Source organism: Rhinolophus sinicus, chromosome 17 (genome assembly GCF_057876585.1).
Source record: "Rhinolophus sinicus isolate RSI-liver-muscle chromosome 17, RSI-T2T, whole genome shotgun sequence".
In the NCBI taxonomy this organism is placed as follows: Eukaryota; Metazoa; Chordata; class Mammalia; order Chiroptera; family Rhinolophidae; genus Rhinolophus; species Rhinolophus sinicus.
In genome coordinates this window covers 61,238,093-61,257,779 of record NC_142517.1, presented here as the reverse complement: position 1 = coordinate 61,257,779, position 19,687 = coordinate 61,238,093, and the positions used below count along the sequence as shown (strand labels likewise).

General features: G+C 39.8%; 1 protein-coding gene across 1 annotated transcript in view; it reads right to left on the bottom strand.

Annotated features, from left to right (window-relative positions):
- HACD2 (3-hydroxyacyl-CoA dehydratase 2) overlaps window positions 1-17,193 on the bottom strand; it is an 88,278-nt gene extending 71,085 nt beyond the window's left edge. The window contains exons 1-3 of the mRNA XM_019738944.3: window positions 16,990-17,193; window positions 14,376-14,493; window positions 673-691 (exon numbers count right to left, since the gene is read on the bottom strand). Of these exons, the coding sequence (XP_019594503.2) occupies window positions 673-691; window positions 14,376-14,493; window positions 16,990-17,144 (292 nt within the window). The 5' untranslated portion in view covers window positions 17,145-17,193. The remainder of the gene's footprint in view (window positions 1-672; window positions 692-14,375; window positions 14,494-16,989) is intronic.
- Between the last annotated feature and the right edge of the window lie 2,494 nt (window positions 17,194-19,687).

Here is a 19,687-nt window from a genome sequence, read left to right as displayed (position 1 = left end):
CCTTTGAGACACAAGCCTGGATGCTGAGAAACCACTATAGGCTTACTCCACAGGGTCTGTCAACTTTCCAAAATTGATTTCTACTTAGAGGGTTTAGCCACCCCAGCCTAGAAGCCATGCCTCTACTTCCAGAGCAAAATTTGATGCCCTTCTCCTTCCCCCAAAATAAAACACACTGTACCTGCTTTTAGCAGAAATCTCTGACATTTGTATAACCAACCCTTTATACTTACACATTTCCAATCCTTCCTACATAAATATTCATTTGACAGGTAGGCCAATATATACAGTACTCCCATTTTAAAGGTAAGAAAAAAGAATATAACATTTAAGTGATCACAGAGAGGGCTTTCTACAGCGCCAGAACTCAAGTCACAATTTTATAAATATGCTAGTTTCTCTGATACCCTTGTAACAAGAAGGTGGGAGAGTCCTCTTTAAATTGATAGAGCAAAATAGTTGTGACAGTTAATAAAATGTTCAGTGATAACATGTAAATAGTACTTGCGATTTTAGAAACCTAAAGCCATACCAATTTAAGCAATTTTATATATAATGATTAAATAGTTTAGTTTTTTCAATATTCAGTAAGAATCAAATCAACCTATCATTAATGACTTTTAAAAAAAGCAGAATCCACTGTACATAGTAAGGGCATAATTCTATACTTACCTATTGCACAATGTAAAATCTAGAGGAAAAAAGGAAAAAAGAGAATTAGTAAACAATGGTCAATAATATCATGGCTTTATTTCAGATAAATTAGCCTTTCAGTAAGGATAGAGCAGTGTCTGCCAGCAGTATTGAATGTGGAAAACTAATTATTTCACTTTTAAACTTGGCTACAGGCTATTTAAAAAAATGTAAATTCTTGGTCAGTTTTCAGTTTATCTGTGGAGGAGTTCCTAAGGAGTAAATCTCACCTACCAGTCTATCAGATGTCAAGGACCTCTTTTATAATATACAAATCTGTAAGAGCAGTTAAGTGTATTAACTGCCATGTCCCATATTCTACAGAACAGAACTGTCACAGACCATGGAACATGGGCTCAGAAGAGCCTTTGTTGGCTCCTTCTGCCTGGCAGGCCCTTTAATGCATTCATTCTACAAAGCTCCACTCTTAGTTCCTACCTTGTCTCACTCCATGATCTCATTACTGGTCCAATCTCTAACCCTAGATTTCATTGAGCTTCAGGCCCGTGTTCCAAACTGCCTTTGGAAATCTCCAGCTAACTGCCAGCAGCAGTTCAAACATGGCATGCCTCAACGGGAAGCACACCCTTCCCTTCCTTCATACCTGATACGCCTCTTGATCACCAACCTCCTAGTCTCTGAGGTTCAATCATTCTTTCCTTCCCCTCATCCCCAAGTCCAACGGGTTTCCAAGTCCAACTGGTTTCCAAGTCCTTCCAATACTTCTGGCATCTGTCTTCACTGTTTTTTTAATTTCAGTGCCTGGGGTGAGACTGCTATCTCCTCTTCATCTCAATGGCCAGTTAGGTTCTTCTAAATCCCCTACCAAGTCATCCTGTATATGGCATTGCTTTAACTCTGGTACCAGGTTGGTGGTGGTTAAAGAAATAATTTAAAGCCATCTATAAGATTTAATGACCAAAGCTTTTCTAAATGATAGACCTAAGAGCTACTCTAGTGCATTTCAGAAGTTACATTTCCCTAGCAGTCATTCTGTTGTTTGAACCTGACAATTACCCTGGTAGATAGGCAGGACAGATTATCTCTAAATGCAGATGAGAAAACCAAAGCTGAGAAGCTGCACACCTTGCCCAAGGTAGTAAGTGTTGTCCAGGATCAAGAACCTATGTTTTACTTCTACTTTACCGATTTTTCTATCACAGTACTTCATTGTACATTAGTTTCATAAGATATCTACAGAGGCCATAATTTGCAAAGACTTAGCTTATCTAAAACATACTTGATCAGACTCGTCAAAAACTATTACAGTAGTCCCCCTTATCCATGGTTTCAGTTACCCACGGTCAACTGCAGTCTGAAAATATTACATGGAAACTTCCAGAAATAAACAATTCATAAGTCTTAAATTGTGCACCACTCTGAATAGCACGATGAAATCTCTCATTGTCTCCCTCTGTTCTGCCCAGGACGTGAATCATCTTTGTCCAGCGTCCCTACACTGTTTACTCTCCCCAACCATTAGTCACTTAGGAGCCATCTTGATTATTAGATCAGCTGTTGTGGTATTGAAACGCTTGTGTTCAAGTAACTCTTACTGTACTTAATAATGGCCCCAAAGTGCAAGAGCAGTGATGCTGGCAATTCGAATATGCCAAGGAGAAGCGGTAAAGTGCTTATTCTAAGTGAAAAGGTATGTATACACAGAAAAACAGAGTATATTTAGGGTTCTGTACTATTTGCAGGTTTAGGCACCTACTAGAGATCTAATGGGGATCATTCCCTGCGGATAAGGGGGAAGTACAATATTTCACCAAGTTGTTTTTTGGGGTGGTGCAGGGGGATTGGATTAAAAAATCAAGCTGCACAAATCTGTTGATAACTGAAAAGAGAAAAAAAGAATATACTGCAAATCTTATAATCTTTTTTTTAAAAAAACAAACCACTGCCAAGAATCTGAAATGTATGAATATTATACGACAAGCTGAACCTTACTGAAAAGTTAAAGAAAACAAAAAGATACATGTAGATTAAAATGAAGAATGGAAGACATGAAGGAAGAACATGCTGAGGCAAGCAGATGACAGAGCCTAGACAGAAAACCTACTCTATCCATGTATGTGGCAAGACATCCAGGGTGCTGGTTAACAATAGGACATTGCTGGGAAGGAGACAGATGATTGATTGATTGATTGATTGATAGATAGATAGATAGATAGATAGATAGATAGATAGATAGATAGATAGCGCTTCAGGGCTGTCCTGTTTCCTCTGCATGATGGAACAGTAGGTCTTAGTCCTATTGGATCCAATAGCCCCATTTGATCACATGTATTTTATAATGCCTCCTTTACTATTCTGAAATGAAATTCATAGATGATACAACCTACCTACACAAAATTTTCAGAAAAATACAATGTCCTAACTGATATGTAAAGAAGAAATAAAACACAAAGTAATTTATTAAAAAACATGTATTTCAGTAATGTTTGGGGACATATGACACATGAAGCAGTCAGATATATGAACCAACTTATAATAAATAAGTTTGAATTTCAAAATAAGAATTTCAAAGTCCACTTGGCACGAATACAGGAAAATAAAAGAGCAAAGGTGCAGACTAACAGTACTATAAAAAATAGTACTAAGATAATAATAGAAATAGGGGTAATCTTTTTTTTAAAATTAAAGTTTATTTGGTTGACAATTGTTAGTCAAGTTACATAGGTTTCAAGTGAATAGGGGTAATCTTAAGCGAAGTCAGAATAATGTGCCAAGATAAATACCAGTCAAAGCAAAGGAAATGAGGAAGTACAATATTACTGCAAATGAGCTAGGTCTTACTCATTTGCAAGTGTGATATCAAAATAATCCCTAGATTGTGCCATAGAATAGGGAAAGAAACTATCACAGAAAACCTATCCCTTTGCCTTGAAATCCCACTGAGACATACAGTCAGTGTCTGGTCTATGAAAAGACCTTGGAGACCATTTTCTTTGAATGGTGTGATAAGGAATAGAAGACGGATTGGGCGGAAAAAAACCCCAGTAACGCAAGAAGTAATAAAGCAGTTGTGTAATAGATTGGTAATAGTTTTGGGATAAAGCTGAAAAACTAATGATCTCTCCCAAAGGCAATAACATGAAATATTATTAAAATAGTCCATATTAAAGAAATCCAGTAAGAGCTATGTCTCCACCAATGTAATTGAAGTCTGAACAGGAATCTCAAATCTCCTGTTACATATTTTCAATGTTTCATCGCTTTTACAGTAACAACACTATTGCACTGAAATCCTTTTCAACTAAATATGCAAGCTGGAAATGCTGTAATACTTACTGAACAGAATGTGCCAAGCAAACATATTACTCAATTATTTTGAGATGATATCTTTACTTTACTTAGGTTCCCTCTTTATACCAACTGTGGTAGGCAGATTCTAAAGATAATTCCCCAAGATTTCTGTTCCTTGGTTATCCAATTAAACACTAATCTAGATACTGCAGTATAGGGATTTGGGACTTGAAGTCCCAAATTAATTGATTTTAAAGTATGGAGATTATATGGGTAGGCCTGACCCAACCAGGTGATCCCTTTAAAAGCAGTTTTCTTTGCTGGTGGAAGAAGGGGAAGTCAGAGATATTCAAAGAACAGGAAGGATTCTACAAGCCACTGTTGGCTTCGAAGATGAAGGGGGCCGTATGCAAAGACTAGAGAGCAGCCTCCAAGAGCCAGGAGTGATGCCAGCAGCCAGCCAGCAAGGAAATGGGGACCTCAGATTTACAACCATGAGGAAGAGGATCCTGCCAACAAACAAAATGAGCTTAGAAGGAGATTCTTTTCCAAAGCCCCCACAATGAGCCTGGTTGACACCCTGATTTCAGTCTTGCAGGACCCTGAGGAGAGAACCCAGCTAAGTCCAGCTTCCGACTACAGAACCATGAGCTAATAATAAATGAGTATTGTTTAAAGCTACTAGGTTAGTTATTTTGTTATGCAGCAATAGAAAACTAAGACAACAACCATCTTCTAACTTATAAGCTTTTTGTTTAATTCTTCATGAACATTTTTTTAGTATTAATAAGTACTACAAAACTATCAATTTCTATTTGTAGAGGGGGAATATGCGAAAAGTCAGGGGGGATGCAGAACAAATCTTCGACTGTCTCAGACATTGTAAGACATCTAGTCCGCAACATCCCTATCCATTGTGGCGATCAAAATACCCTCACAATTTTCCCAAGTGCACTCTGGGGCTGGGACTACTCTTCTTGAGATCCACTGAAAATCAGTGAACTAAAATAAGCATATTTCATTGGAAAAAATTTAGAAGACTTGCCATATTCAAAATCTCCCTTGAAAATGTGTGGTAAATGGCTCTCTCCTCTTGAACTCTTACATTTCCACTTACTGGCAACAAGTTGTAGTATTAAAATTTAACCTCAATGTTGAATGCCATTTTCCACCAACTGGTTACTTGGAAATAATTTTTTTGAAAAAGATTCTAAAATTTGCACTAAGGAAATTATTTTTCTAAGTTACCAACAAATTTGTTCAGTTTCATTTTTTTTAAGACTTCATTTTTTCTGAAAGAGTAATTTTAGGTTCACAGCAAAACTGAGAGGAAGGTAGAGATTTCCCATATACTCCCTGCCCCTCGACACACGCATAGCTGCCCCCATTACCAACATACCCACCAGAGTGGTACATTTGTTACAACTGATGAACCTACATTGATTGACACATCATTATCACCAAAAGTGCATAGTTTACATTATGGTTCACTCTTGGTGGTGTATATTCTAAGGGTTTGGGCAAATGTACAATGACATGTGTCCACCATTATAGTACCTTACAGAGTAATTTCACTGCCCTAAAAATCCTCTATCATCCTTCAATTTCATTTTTAATCCAAGGAAAAACAACAAAGCCCAAAAAAGTTTAGCAAATCTCGAGAGAAATAGGAACCAAAGCAGCTTTGGAGACCTCAGATATAGTTTATGGACTTAATGTGATTTGGCAACAGTGAGTTCCAATCTCTTTCAACTTAAAATTCCAAACTTTTTGAAGAAAAAAAAATCTGACCAGCCCAGTTTGGACCAGATACATGTATGCACCCCTAGACCAAGAGAGGTAGTCAGGGAGTAGAGGTCCAGCAGCTACGGGTCCAGCTGCGAGAACCGGGGAAACTTCCAGAGGACAGGATCTCCTGAGCTGGGCAGCTCCACAGGGCACGCCTCCTGCACCCCTGTTCCTGGGGAGAGGTCCACAACTAATCCGAGTTACATGTACCAGGATTTGGTTAGTTTTGAAAATTATCATACTATACATGAGATTCCATTTTTACTTAAAATTTACCTATATACTAACATGTAGTCTTGAAGGACAGACACCAAAATGCTAACGGTGGTTATCTGTAGTAGTGAGCTTATAACCGAGAATGCATTTTCTTCTTTTTGCTTATCTAGGTTTTTTCCACAATGAATATATAGCACTTAAGATTAAACACCTTTCCCCTCTCCTCTGGTTTCTTCAAGAAGGGTTTTCTCCCAAATATGTATGGTCTCTTTCTACCCTTTAATCACTTTATTCAGGGAAAGGATGACTCATCTGAGCAGGACATGTGGGAAGAGTAAATGTGGTGTGCTCAACCCTAGGGTTTCCACAAAGGTCCCCAAGTTCTCTGGCTCCCTTCATGCCACCTTGGCCCTATGGCCTGGGGCAGGCTAGGTGGTGAGTCTAATTCTGGAGTTCAGTTGGCAAACCCTTTTTCCTACACACTAACGCATGGTCTCCAGCTAGGCCTTTATCACCTTAGTGATTCTTACGCAACTCCTCTGAGTTATTTCTCAATGTTCAGAACTAAGCTAGAAACCAGGGCTATTGATTGGGCTCTCTCAGACTCCAGTCCAAACTTGTTTTGAAAGTCCTTTTAAATCAATTTTTTAAGGAGGAAATGGGTGAAATTTCCTTAATTACCATGGCTTTCTCTCTGTCAATTTTACCTTTCTTGCTATATTCAGCTTTATAACTTATTAATTCATTATCTGCTTAATTTTCACATGCTGACAGTCACATATTGAAGCCCTACAGAACTTAAAAGTGGGAAAAAACTTAAGGTCGTCTAATCTGGCATATTCACTGCAGATAATGGAAGACCAGAGAGGTTAAGATCAAGTGGCAAAACCAAGTTTTAGTACCCGAATTACTTATCTCCAAAGTTCTTTTACATATACTGTGACACCTCTTAAGTGCCATTCTACTTACTTATATAGCATTTCTGTCAGCTTTTCTATAATTTGCCCATAACTAATTCTACCAATGTGTGTCTCCCATGTTTCTTCTGCACAACTAATTGTGAACTGTTTCTCTTTGGCTTCTGCTCTGAAATTGACTTTATCTCAAGCTGTGACTGGGCTGTCCTGCTTTTCTTGTATGCTTGGTCATGGGAGGCTGGTTTATCCTTTAGGAAGCTTCAGTCAGTCTTTTATTTTTTTAACTTTTTACCCCCTTCTTCCGCCTCCGCCCCCCACAACTCCGGTTCAAGCCGTTGTTTCTCAGTCTAATTATGTAGGACACAGCTCCCTGGCCCATGCTGGTATTATGTGCCTTGTGCTCCCCCCAGGCTGAGGCAGTCGGTCACCAGTCGTGACCAGTCATCGGTTGGCTGCTCACAGCAGCTCACGGCAGCTCTCGCTGGCGGACGGCCGCTCACGGGTGGCGGCACAAGGTAGCCCGCAGCAGATCACGCCAACCTCACAGCAGCCCAGCTCCAGGGAGAGCTGTTGTTCACAATCTTAGCTGTAGAGGGCGCAGCTCACTAGCCCATGTGGGAATCAAACCAGTGACCTTAGTGTTAGGAGCATGGCGCTCCAACCACCTGAGCCACCGAGCTGGTGGGCAGGCCCTTAAGTCAGTCTTTCACAGGCAACGGATTGTTGAATTTTGTTTTTAAACTAGTAATCATCACTATACCTTTTTATTTTAATAAAATGAACGAGTCTACGTGCATAAACATTAGAAATGTGCATTTCTGCTATATTCAATCATTCGACAGGTTTATTATTTCTGCCGTCTTTTCCTTTTTCTAATTTAACAGGATTTCTATAGCAGATGTAAGATTCTGTACTTTACTTTAAATCAAAAGATAACCTATCTGACTATTTTCTTCCTTTCTCAAGGAACTTTTTAATCTTATTTTTCCTGTTAATTTTTGTTTTCTATTATATTTTATTATATATTATATAGCGTATCTTTTTTAAGATTCACAAAGTGATAATGTAAACACACATTAAAGTATGTAGAGTAAAAAGTAGAAATTATCTTTTAGTCCCAATACCACCCCTCCAGAGGTAAGCACTAGTAACAATTTAATATGTACCTTCTATACCTTCTCCAGTATCTTCAATTTGCTTTTTTTCTACTGACTTTTCTAGTATGAAAATATCGGCATAATTTATTATTCTCAGTATTTTTGTCTTATGAATTAAGTTTATAAACTCTGGAGTGACATAAAATTTTCATTGTTAGGTTTGCTTACTTACCCTCCTTCCCTTCATGCTACCCTGGTAAAATGTGAAATACCTTATGAGATTCCACATGGACACCTACCTAGCAATATGTACCCTGGTCTAAAACTGTGCTGTCCAGTGCAGTAGCCACTAGCCACACGTGCTTATTTAAATTTAAATTAAAAATAACTAAAGTTAAAAACTCAGTTTCTCTGTCCCACCAGCCATATTTCAAGGTCTCAACAGCCACACGTGACTAGTGGCTACCGTAACCAACAGTATAGATTGGGAATGTTATCATTGCAGAATGTTCTATTGCACAGTTAAAGACTTGGTTAATTTTATTTCTTTATGTAACAGTTAAATATCTTTTGATAAGATTCTTTCAAAGTTTCATTTCTTTTTGTAACTGTTTTCAAAATATCTCCATCTGTAGGAAATTGCATGGTCTGATATCCAGGAACCTAATGCTTTCTCCTAGTTTGTTGTGGATTTTTTTTATTCTTCAAAGACTAAGGACTCAAACTGTTTTACTATTACATTTTAAAACCTTCTCTTTTCTGCTGGCAACCACTTATCTTTGTTTTAAGTTTAAAAAATTAACAAACAGGTCCCTAGAAAGACAAGGGATTATTTTTTCTTAAAAAATAGCTCCTAGATAGAACTCCACATACTCTCAATCCAGAAAAGTTTTCTACAATTTTTCCTGATTATTTACCAGTTACACATTCCAACCTTTTCTACTTCTGATAGCCTTACTTTTTGACAGATTGTATACCCTCAATCCAGTTTCTAGATACATTGGTTCTATTAAATTATTATTAGTCTGTTGAGTTTCACTATTTTTCTATATATTTTTTCTGTTGTTCAGATAATCAGTCATGCATTAGGTAGTGCACCAACACATAATACCTCTGATGTGCTTGGCACTACTATTTTGTAATGTTCTTTTTTACATTTCCAATGGTGAACTTGGAAAACTCCCCATGACTTCAGCTCTGTAATCTATTTTATCTGAGACTGTAACTGGGAACTCCTGTCTTTCTTGAATCTTCAGTACCACCTATTTCTGTGCACTAAGGCCTCCTCTCTACCCTGACTGCCACCATCAATATTTTTAGCTCATTTTTCTTTCTTTTTTTGTTTTTAATTTCAACACATTCCTTTCTATAGCCACTAGCTGTCTTACCTCTTTGAATACCATAACAATTTGCTTCTTTGCTTAAGTCAGCAATCAGTGAGGGCTGTGTGGGTGGGTTCCCATTTCTCACAGGCTCCCTTTACATTTCCAATGTTGTGACACTTATTAATTATATCCAAGTTCTATTTTCCCTCTGGTTTTCAAGTTGTTTTTGAAGCTGGTTTGTCTAGGTTTGTTGTCATTTCTGTCTATGTTAGATATCTCCACTATGACTTGCTTTGCTGACTTTTCAGAAGTCTTTTTTAGAGGTTTGTTTTCTTCAAACACGTCTTCAGAATAAAGGTAGTTTAAAATGTGCATATAGCTTGTTTCAAAGGTTCCTTCTTAAAATTACTATTATTGGAAAATCAGCATTTTTTCAGGAAGAAAAATATTACAGATGATAATTATGGCCACAGATGAGTTCACAAAAGCAAACGTAAGACAAGCTACCTGAAGTACATTATTGCATTAATAACAACAGAGCCTAACGACCTAGTATCTCTGTGGGAAAAAAATCATCTAGTATTACAATAAAACGGGCAGGAAGAAAAGATGGGAGCCCTCGTCTTATTAAGGATACTTCAAATTGTTAAGATTTTATTATATTTAAGAGAAATATCCTAAATCAGTTTCCTGAATATTTCATTAAAGCATTTGAAGTGAGTTGAGAAGCAAAGCATGAAGAATTAGACCAGAACATCAAGATGGGGCTTTAAAAATGATAGTGATGGTTGGATAACATAACAAAAGCTGTCTTCTCTCCTTCACTGCTTCTCCAGAACCAGTTCTGGAGAAGCTCACTTTAGACCCAGCCCTAGATCAACTAGAAAAAGATCACAAATAAGACTGGGTTCCCCCCCCCCCCCCCGTTTCTTATTGTAGATACAAGGGGTTTCCGAGCAATAGATCTGGAAGGGGATGGGAAGGAAAGGGAGTTGCTATGGTCCATTAGCTATTTCAAAACGGACAGTGGTAGGTAAGTGGTATATAGTGATGCACATATGTTGAAGACAGTCTTTATCAGTCTCAACAATTAATGTCTTTGCAGAATTAATGTCCCGTTGAACCACTGGAATCTCACTGTCAATCAGAGAGGCACAACCAACCACGAGTGTTTGAAAGTGTGTGCTATGATTAGTCTTCTGTTAACTAAACATATTCAGAATTCTAAATTTTCTCAAAAATAATTTTAAATTGCCATAATGTAGCATCAATCTACTAACTTCTAATCTTTAACTTTAACAAAGTTTAAGAGTCTGTCCTTATCCATATCATGGATTCAAAAAAAGAATGAAGTAAAAAAAACCAAAAACTTATCCACAGCACATTATAGATGAATGGCATTTTAAAAAAAATTGAGATATAATTCATATACCATGAAATTTACACATTTAAAGTGTACAACTCAGTGGTTTTCACTATGTTCACAAGGTTGTGCAACTGCTACCACTATCCAATTCGAGAATATTTTCATCACTGTAAAAAGAAATCCTGTCCTCTTTAACAGTCGTTCCCCAAAGTTCCTGGCAACTACTAATCTTTCTATTTCTATAGATTTACCTATTTTGGATATTTCATATAAATGAAATCATACAATATGTGGTTTTTTTGTGCCTGGCTTTTTTCACACAGCATGTTTTGAAGATTCATTCATGTTACAACATGTACTAGTACTTCATTTTATGGTATGGAGATACCACACTTTGTGTATCCATGATGGCATCTTTAAAATATATTTTTGCTACATATGTTAATTAGCTCTTAGGATTACTCAACACAACACACACACTGTATTTGTTCACATACTCACTACCTGGCCACAAGATTATCAGTATTTTACTTTGTCAATTTATAAATCATCTCATACATTATCATCTTTGTTGTATTGTGTCTCAGTACTTTGCTAAATACTTCTTGGGCTTTCCACCTAACATACCCCTTTTCCGAGATATTACCCCTTCCCTCTAACTTCTATACAGTTAATGTGCCTTTGTTCCTTGGTACAGGAGATTGGTCCAGGAATGAGCACTGACTCAAGCTGGATAAATTAGGCCCTTCACTGGGAATGAAGAATTGGGACTGAGATTCTGTTTCCAACCAGCTACAATCTCAGGAGCTTCTCTGTAATCATTGTCTGCCATGTAAACGAAGAAACCAAAAAAAAAAAACTAGTCTGCAAGAAAACAAGAGAGAATCAGAGACAAGGAGAAAGAGGACAGCAGAGATAAGAGTCTGAGTCAGAACTCCTGGGTTCCCTATGGTGCCCCAGTCCCTGACTGCAGGCCATTCCTAAGGCCCAGCCAGCGGCACGCCTGTCCTTGGATTCCATGGGGCAAACTATACCCTACAATGAATCTCCCTTACTGTGTAAGTTAGCTAGGGAGGTTCTGTAATGTCCAGCCAAGGCTCCTATTATACTCATCTATACAATAAGAGTTTAAACTTTTTAATTAGCAAAGGCTCAACCTCCACAGCACCCGTTACAGTGACTCAAACACATACATACTTATTTAAATTATCACCTGGAATAATTTGGAAAGTTATCTATAAAAAATACTCAAGACATTCTTGAATGAGCATGTACAAAAAAGCTAGGGTTTGTGTCCATTTGATAAAAAGCTATATTACTGTAACACCAACTCAATAGACGTTTGCACCCTTTTTGCAAAAAATCATTTAATTTCCTCAGAAACAAAATCGTCTTTTTGTATTACACTACTACATGCCCTTTTGCACTTGCTTGGCAGATGTTTTGAAACCTTTTAAAAAGCAAAGTGTTATATTTCCTAAGATTTGAAGTTTCTTGGGAATAACCTGTGTTTGTTTTTTAAGCAAACAGCCACAGAAACTACTAAAGAATAACATTTAGCATAGTGATATAAATGAGTAGCTAACCTCCCTGCATTCATTTTCTCCTCCTATAAATAGGCTATATTGTCAAGCACTAATAGTTCCCATAAGGATAAGCTGGTAAGACGGGGGACTGTAATGTTGGCACTACATCTTTCATTTTGAGATTTGGACCACTAGTATAATTAGATTTAACAAGTGTAATTTAACTTGGGACTTTTGGAAAGTTCTTGTTTTTTCTGCCTCCTTTCCACCAAACCTTAATCATTTAACTACACATTTACTATGCAGACCAGTTTCCATAGTTCTGTTTACTTGACTTGGGAGAGGTTTTTGCATCTGTATGGGATCCACTCCTATTCCTGGGGTAGACTGGCCTCTGGAAAGCGCCTTTTTCCTGAGATTGCCTGACCAGCTTCTCCTTTCCTTTGTTCTAACTCCTCTAGCATGTCTATAAAACCTTTCGACGGGAAGGCAGTCTTCATGACAAGCAGTCCACTGTTTTCCCTTAATGCTGGCATTTTGGAATAAACCTGCTTTTCTTTCCACCAACCTCCCCTCTTGAGTTGTGGCTTTCCTGCGGCAAGCAGCTGGATCTTGCGCAGGGTAAGAATTTTAAAAATGAGAAAATGAGATGAACAAGAGATAAATCACTTGCCCAACTTTAGAGTAATTTGGTAAAACCAGCAGACTTAGAATAAGGATACTCGGACTCTAGTTGGAAGCTCATTTCATCATACCATCTACTGACAACATGTATGGACAGTATTAAATCTGCTTCCTGAGAGAAAAAAATAAACAAACCATAATTTTCTGCTTTCAAATGAGAGGGTGACAGGTTGAGGCATCACATCTCATTTCATGAAGTGAACGTTTTTTGTTTTTTTTTTCCTTAAAAATCCTCCTGAATGTCATGATGAGCTTGCCCTAGAGGCTAAGTGAAAGGAAACAGAATACCAGATCTCTTCAACCTAAAGGTTTTCCATCATAATGAACTATGGCAGCTATTGACGTTGTGTGCCTAAAGCTATACCCATTTCCTCTTTCCATTAACAAAGTGTATACCATATTTCCAGGAAAATAAGACCTAGCCGGACAATCAGCTCTAATGCATCTTTTGGAGCAAAAATTAATCTAAGACCCGGTCTTATATTAATTATATTATACCTGGTATATTATATTAGACCAGGTCTTATGTTATAATAAAATAAGAGCAGGTCTTATATTAATTTTTGCTCTAAAAAATGCATCAGAGCTGATTGTCCGGCCAGGTCTTATTTTTGGGGAAACAGGGCAGTCCCCTGGCTAGAGAGTGGGCGTGTGTCCTACACCTGCCTAATCACTGGCACGAGGGATTAGTCTAGGAAGGCCAACCAGAATCCTTCTCTAGAACTGTGACAGACACTGAGGAAAACAAACTCCCTTCCGGTTTCCTGCCCAGTGGAGAAGGCAGACTGCAGTAGGAGAGCCTAGAACCAACATTCAGTGAGAAAGGGAAGTAAGCACAGATGAGCGATGGAAAGAGTGTGCTGATGTCAAATCCTTGGTTCTCATTCCTGAGCGGGTTCCTTTGATTTTGTAAGTTAAGTCTGTATCTTTATCAACTACAGAAGCCAGTAAATTCCTTTTTTGCTTAAAATACTTTGAACTGGGTTTCTGTCACTTGCAAATCAAAAATCCTAACACATACTGACCCCAGGAGACAGGATTGGAGATACATTAACACAGGGAAATTTATAAGCTTTTGTGTAATTTTTTTGTTTTTTTTTTTAATTTGGACACCTTTCAATAGGCTCTACCGTTTCTAACATCTATCACTCCTGACATCCTACATCCAACAATTTCACTGTTTCCATTATATGCCTGGCCCGTGAAAGCATCTGAGTTTGCTAACACTTCCCTAGAGTGTCCCTAGAATTTTAAAAAATTCTTACATGAGCTTGTTTCATATGATTTCCAACGGAAGTTGAATGTAAAATATCTTCCAGATAATAAAAAAAAAAATTAGATTTTACTTTATCTAGATCAAAAAGATAGTCTAGGTATGAACCTTATAGTACGCTGAGGCAAGTTTTCAAAATTTAAAGCAAATCCAACAGATATGGCGACTTCAGTATAATTTCGTAGCATGTTTTTTTATTGTGTAACAATTGAAATCAACAACAAATCTCAGGACCTACCTCCAATAAGGCTCCAGTTTGGAAGAATTTCAAAGGCTTTTCAATGGAATAATAAAGACTATGATAGCTACCCTTAGCCAGGTATGCTCTGACCAGACCAACTGCTATAACAAGCCACCTAAGAAAAAGAGAAAAAAGAGCAATCAGGAAAAAGGAAAAAAAAAGGTAAGTAGGATGTAAGGTAATAGCAACCAACAAATATTGCTAAAGGTGACCTCAAGAATCAGTGCCCTGGATTTATCAGCCATAGCTCCCAGTGCCAATGCACAGAAATGTTGCACCATACAGAGTGCTCTGCAAAAGCACAGTGGCACCTCACCCATCTGGAGCTCGGCTTTTTGGCAACACTGCCTGTTGAGAACAAGGCCAAAATGAAGGGAATAAGCTAAATTGGTCCTTGAGCAGCTAAATTAAGTGCCAGAAAGTCTAAGACAAGAGGGGGGAAAAAAAGAGTGTTAAAGGAAAAATTTAAACTGTGCAGTTAAAAGGTCTGTAATACTAAAAGGGTGGAGAGAGGTTTTAAACTACTTTTACAAGTAGCTCACTGGAACTTACCCAAACCTAAAACTTATCCTTTTGAAATTGCAAATAAAGTAAGAATAGAAGGTGGTTTTCGTTTTGTTTTTAAGAGAATAAGATTGTTTATAGCTGAATTTCCCAAAATCAATTCTGTAAAGAAATCCAGATCAGTACAAAATGCAAAACAGGAAAGCACTCAGGCATATCACTGTAAATGTTAAATTTGCTTTACTGTCCTCAAAAATAAATCTCAGGCCCTGTAATTTTTTAATGTAAGTTCCACGAAACAAGTGAACCTTTATTAAGGTCGGTCTCCTTGAAGGCAATAATAGATTTACCTATGTGTATAATTTCAACTAGGTAATGGGGTATGTATGTGGTCTATGTTATTGCTAGAAACTGTCATACAAAAACATCAAACAAGCGTCTGTAAAAGAAATGAACTCCTTCATGGTGTAACTGGTCCAGCATTAGCAACCTAGGAAAAAAGCTTCCTTAATTCTCACAATCCCCATTTCTCTTCCTGTTTAAGATATCCTCTCCCCACCCTTCTCTATGTTCATTGCCCAGGAATAATGACTTCTTTTCTTCTTCCCCAAAGTACCTTAATATCCCTTTCCAGATCCAATGTTCTCACAGTGCCATTGCTAAGGCAAGAATTTTACATATAAATAGACTCCTGAATATTCTTTCAAAATCACTGTGACCATTTATGGGATAAGGAAAACTTGCATATGTCAAATTCCTTCAATGGCCCACAAGTCAAGAGAAATAGGTGCTAGGTCCAGACATACTCAGTAATACTGACAAGTTCTGTGACCTCAAGCGAGTAACAACTTCTCTGAGCCTAGGTTTCAACACTGGCCATTTCTAATACTAGCAATAAAGCCTATGATCCTCCCAAGATATTTGTGATATGTTTAAAAAATGGGCACGTCGTGGGTGTGTGTGTATATATACACATATATTCTTATATCAGCATTTGAAGGATACACAAAATAAGCTGCTTCCAGGGAGCAGATCTGGGTGGAAGGGAAGGCTGAGGGGTAAGATTTTCACTGTATGCCTTTTTATATATTCTGAATTTTGCACCCCACCAGTGTATTACCTATTGTAAAAATAAACAAAAATGGATGTTCACTACACAGTTCTTACAACTTTTCTGTATGATTCAAAAATTTTCTTAATATTAAAAATGTTTTACAAATAAATAAAATTTAAAAACACATAACAAAAAGTCTGATCCTGTGCTCCTCCTAACCAAAAATCAGGGGATCAAAGAACTGGAGGAAGCCTGGAGATCCCCTAGCCCAACTCTTAAGTTTTACAGATGAAAACGCAGAGGCCAAGAAAAACAAAGTAATGTATCCAAGGTCTCATGGCTAGTTAGTGTCAGAACTAGAACTAAAAACTCGCTATGACAAGGGATGGACTGAAATGAGGGAGAAACAAGAGGGGTAAAGCTCATTTGGTGAGTCTATTCCCCTCTTCCCCGGTAGGTCTGCCTTCCACTCCAGGGCCTTCCCCACCCCAATCTATCCAAAAAAAAAAAAAAAAGTCTAAACTCATCTACAGCACACCTCTGCTCATGTCACTGGTCAAAAACTTTGAAAGCTTTTCCATTACCTTTCAGATTATAGCTCAGCCTGGATTTTGAAAACAGCCGCCTAAATAAATGGTCACTATGCAACTACAGTTTTTTCCACTCCCCTTGGGGGAAACAGGTCGCCATTCGTGACCGACCGCCAGGGATCGATCGCCGGACACACGGCTCCCCAGACCCGGACCTGTGAACAGCCCACCCGTCCTCCCAAGGCCCTCGGACCTGCGCCTGGGCATCCTCCCCGTGCCCCACTGGAGTCCCGAACTCCAGCTCGAGGCACACCCGCTGCCTGGGTACTTGCCCAGTCCCGTGTCCCTGGCAGGCACCGGGGCCGTTCGGCGCTCGGCTGCCCTCAGCGCCCAGGTGCCCGGTCCCAGACGCCGAGCCCCGGGACTGCGCTGCGCGCGGTGGGCTTGGCCCGGCCCCTCCGCCGGCCGCAGAGCCCCTTCACCGGCCAGGTTCGCTGCCCGCCTCCCTGAGCCCCAGCCTCACCCCGCCGTCATCACCACATTGTAGATGACCAGGTACGCCGTGGCCAGAGGCCCCGGGCCCTTCTTCTTCCGCGCGCCGCTGGCTTCGCCGGCCCCGGCCCGGCCCCCGCCACCCCCATTCCCCCTGCTCGCTGCAGTTGCCGCCGATACCGCCATGTCAAATGCCGGGAGCCCGCTCTCTTTGCGCGAGCACCACCGCCGGAACTAGGCACTGCGAGGGGGCGGTGGGAGGGACGAGGGAGGCGGGGCGGAGCGCGCGGGGGCGGGGCCAGGGACAGCGCCCACGGCGGCCGCCATCTTGGAGAAGGGCAAAGACGCTCCCTCGGCTCGACTAAATCGCCACCGCCATCTTGGATCAGGGTAATCACCGCCTCTTTTGTGTCCTGGCAATAACTTCCGGCGCCATCTTGGGTTAGGTTACCGTGTTGCCTGTGGCCACTCACTAGGTGCGCTGTTTCTACCATCTGGATGCTTTATCGTCCGTGTCTATTCTCGCTTCTTTAACCTCCGCCTACATGTTGGGTCAAGAAAATGATGCTTTCGTTCTCTCGCCTCATGTTGACTTCTCCCAAAGGCCCTATCTTCGCGTCTCTATATGCGATGGAGTAACCTGCCATTTTGGGTCAGGGCAACTGATGCCGATTTCGCTTCCCATCAACCCCAGAGGCGGGCAAGGAGTATCTCCGCCGAGGGCCTCTGCCCGTAACTGATAGCCAGGTTGAAGGTTCATTCTCTGAAGGTGTCTTCCCTGCTTTTTGATTTTAGGTCACTAGTACAGTGGAGAAGATCAACGAGTAGCGTGCCCCTTTTACTGTCTGATGCAAGTTACCCGTGTAGCCTAGGAGCCAGTGTCAGCGGTGAGAGCTTGGAGAGAGCTCCAGTGCGTCTCCAGCCCGAAACTGATTGGGTTCGCCCGTCGCTTCAGCAGGACGAGGCCGAGGCTCTTTAGACGGTGGGCTAAGGGTCAGGTGTGGAGTGGAGTGCAAAGCTTTACACCCACAGTGGCCCAAAACAGAGGGACGTTGGCTTGCATGGGAACCTGCCGGCGGAGGGAAAGCCGGGCCGCTTGTGTACACTGCATCAACCCGCTGACCCCACTTGCCATTCACTGCTTTGTCTTAGGGCATTTGTAATTTGTAAAAGTCCTCTACTGTCAATTTTCACACACCCAAACATCTTTTTAAGTGAATGACTGCATATATGGTGGTATAAAGTATTCATTCCAGTAAGTGTTTATGGAGCGTCTGCGAGATTGCCTGGGGTTCATGGCACTACGTGAAAGAAACAGGTCCTCGGTTTCCCGGAGATTACATAGAGGGAGGCTGGTGAAAATAAATACATATTAGTTGGTGAAAAGTGGTATCAGGAAGTTACTGCAATAATCCAGGCCGTAGTGATAGTAGTTTGGGCCAGAGTGGTAGCGATTAAGGTAATGAAAGTTGAATTGAATTCTGCACATATTTTTAAAGAGCTGATAAGATTTGTGAACATATTAGATGTGGAATACGTGTGAGATAAAAGAGATTGTGAGCAACTTGGAAGAATTGAGTTGTAGAGATTCTTGAAGAAATCAGAAATTTTGCTTTTTATGTGTTGAGTTTGAAATCTATTAGACTTCCAAGTGGAGAAATTGAGTAGACAATTCGATTTTGAGGTTCAGGGAAGAAGTGTGGACTACAGATAGAAATTTGAGAGTCATCCGGGTGATGGTATTTAGAGCCATGAGGCATCTAGGAATTGAGACACAGGAACTAAACAATTGTCAGTGTCTCATCCTTTATGGCCCCACAGATTGTGTAGAGATCCTGTTGCCTTATTTTCTTGACTTCTTTGAAGAGCAAGTGGATGGACTCAAATTGCAGACTGTGACCACTGGGAAAAAAATTGCTAAAGAAAGCGAGCCATTTTGCAGAGCAGATAATCACTCTTCTAAAAGCTGCTTTCATTTATTTAACTGATTTTTCTTTTCAATATAACCTGGGAAAGTAAGAGGCAGGAATGCATAAAGCTCTGGAACTCAATCTGAAAACTCAGTGTATCTTCTTGCAATCACAGGCGCAACACCAGTCTGTTCTCTACTGTATAGTCACAGTGATCTTTTCAAAATACAAATTTGTTCGTGTCTATTACTGTCCCCCTTCTCACCCCTTTAAGACATTTAAATGGCGTTTAATGGCACTTCAGGTAAAATATAAATTACTTAACGTAGCCTACAATAATGTGCATGTTCTTGCCCTACCTACGTCTTCAGTGTCAATCACACCTTGTTCTCCCTAGCCTGTCAGCCGGGTCTTAGGTCATTCAGTGAGCAATGCTCCTTTCTGCCACAGGGGCTTTGAACATATTTCTTCTGCCTAGAACACTATGTAGCCCTCTTCTTTCTGATACAAATTCTGCCATCCTCCCTGCTGTGGTCTTCATGTACTTGTTCTCATGACATATACCACAGTAATTTTATATTTATTCATGTGATTTCCCAACTAGACTACAAGTTTTATAAGACAAGAACAGTGGTATTTTCTTGGTGGTGGTGGTTTCTTTGAGTTGTTTGTGTTTGTGTGTCCCCTCCTCATTACCTGACACATTGCCTGGCAACATGATACAGCCTGGATCAATGATGGTTTCTCTAGCAAGGGTAATTATTTCTAGCCTTAAGACTTTGAAGACAAAAGCAGAGCTCATCAACGTCCTTTGAAATT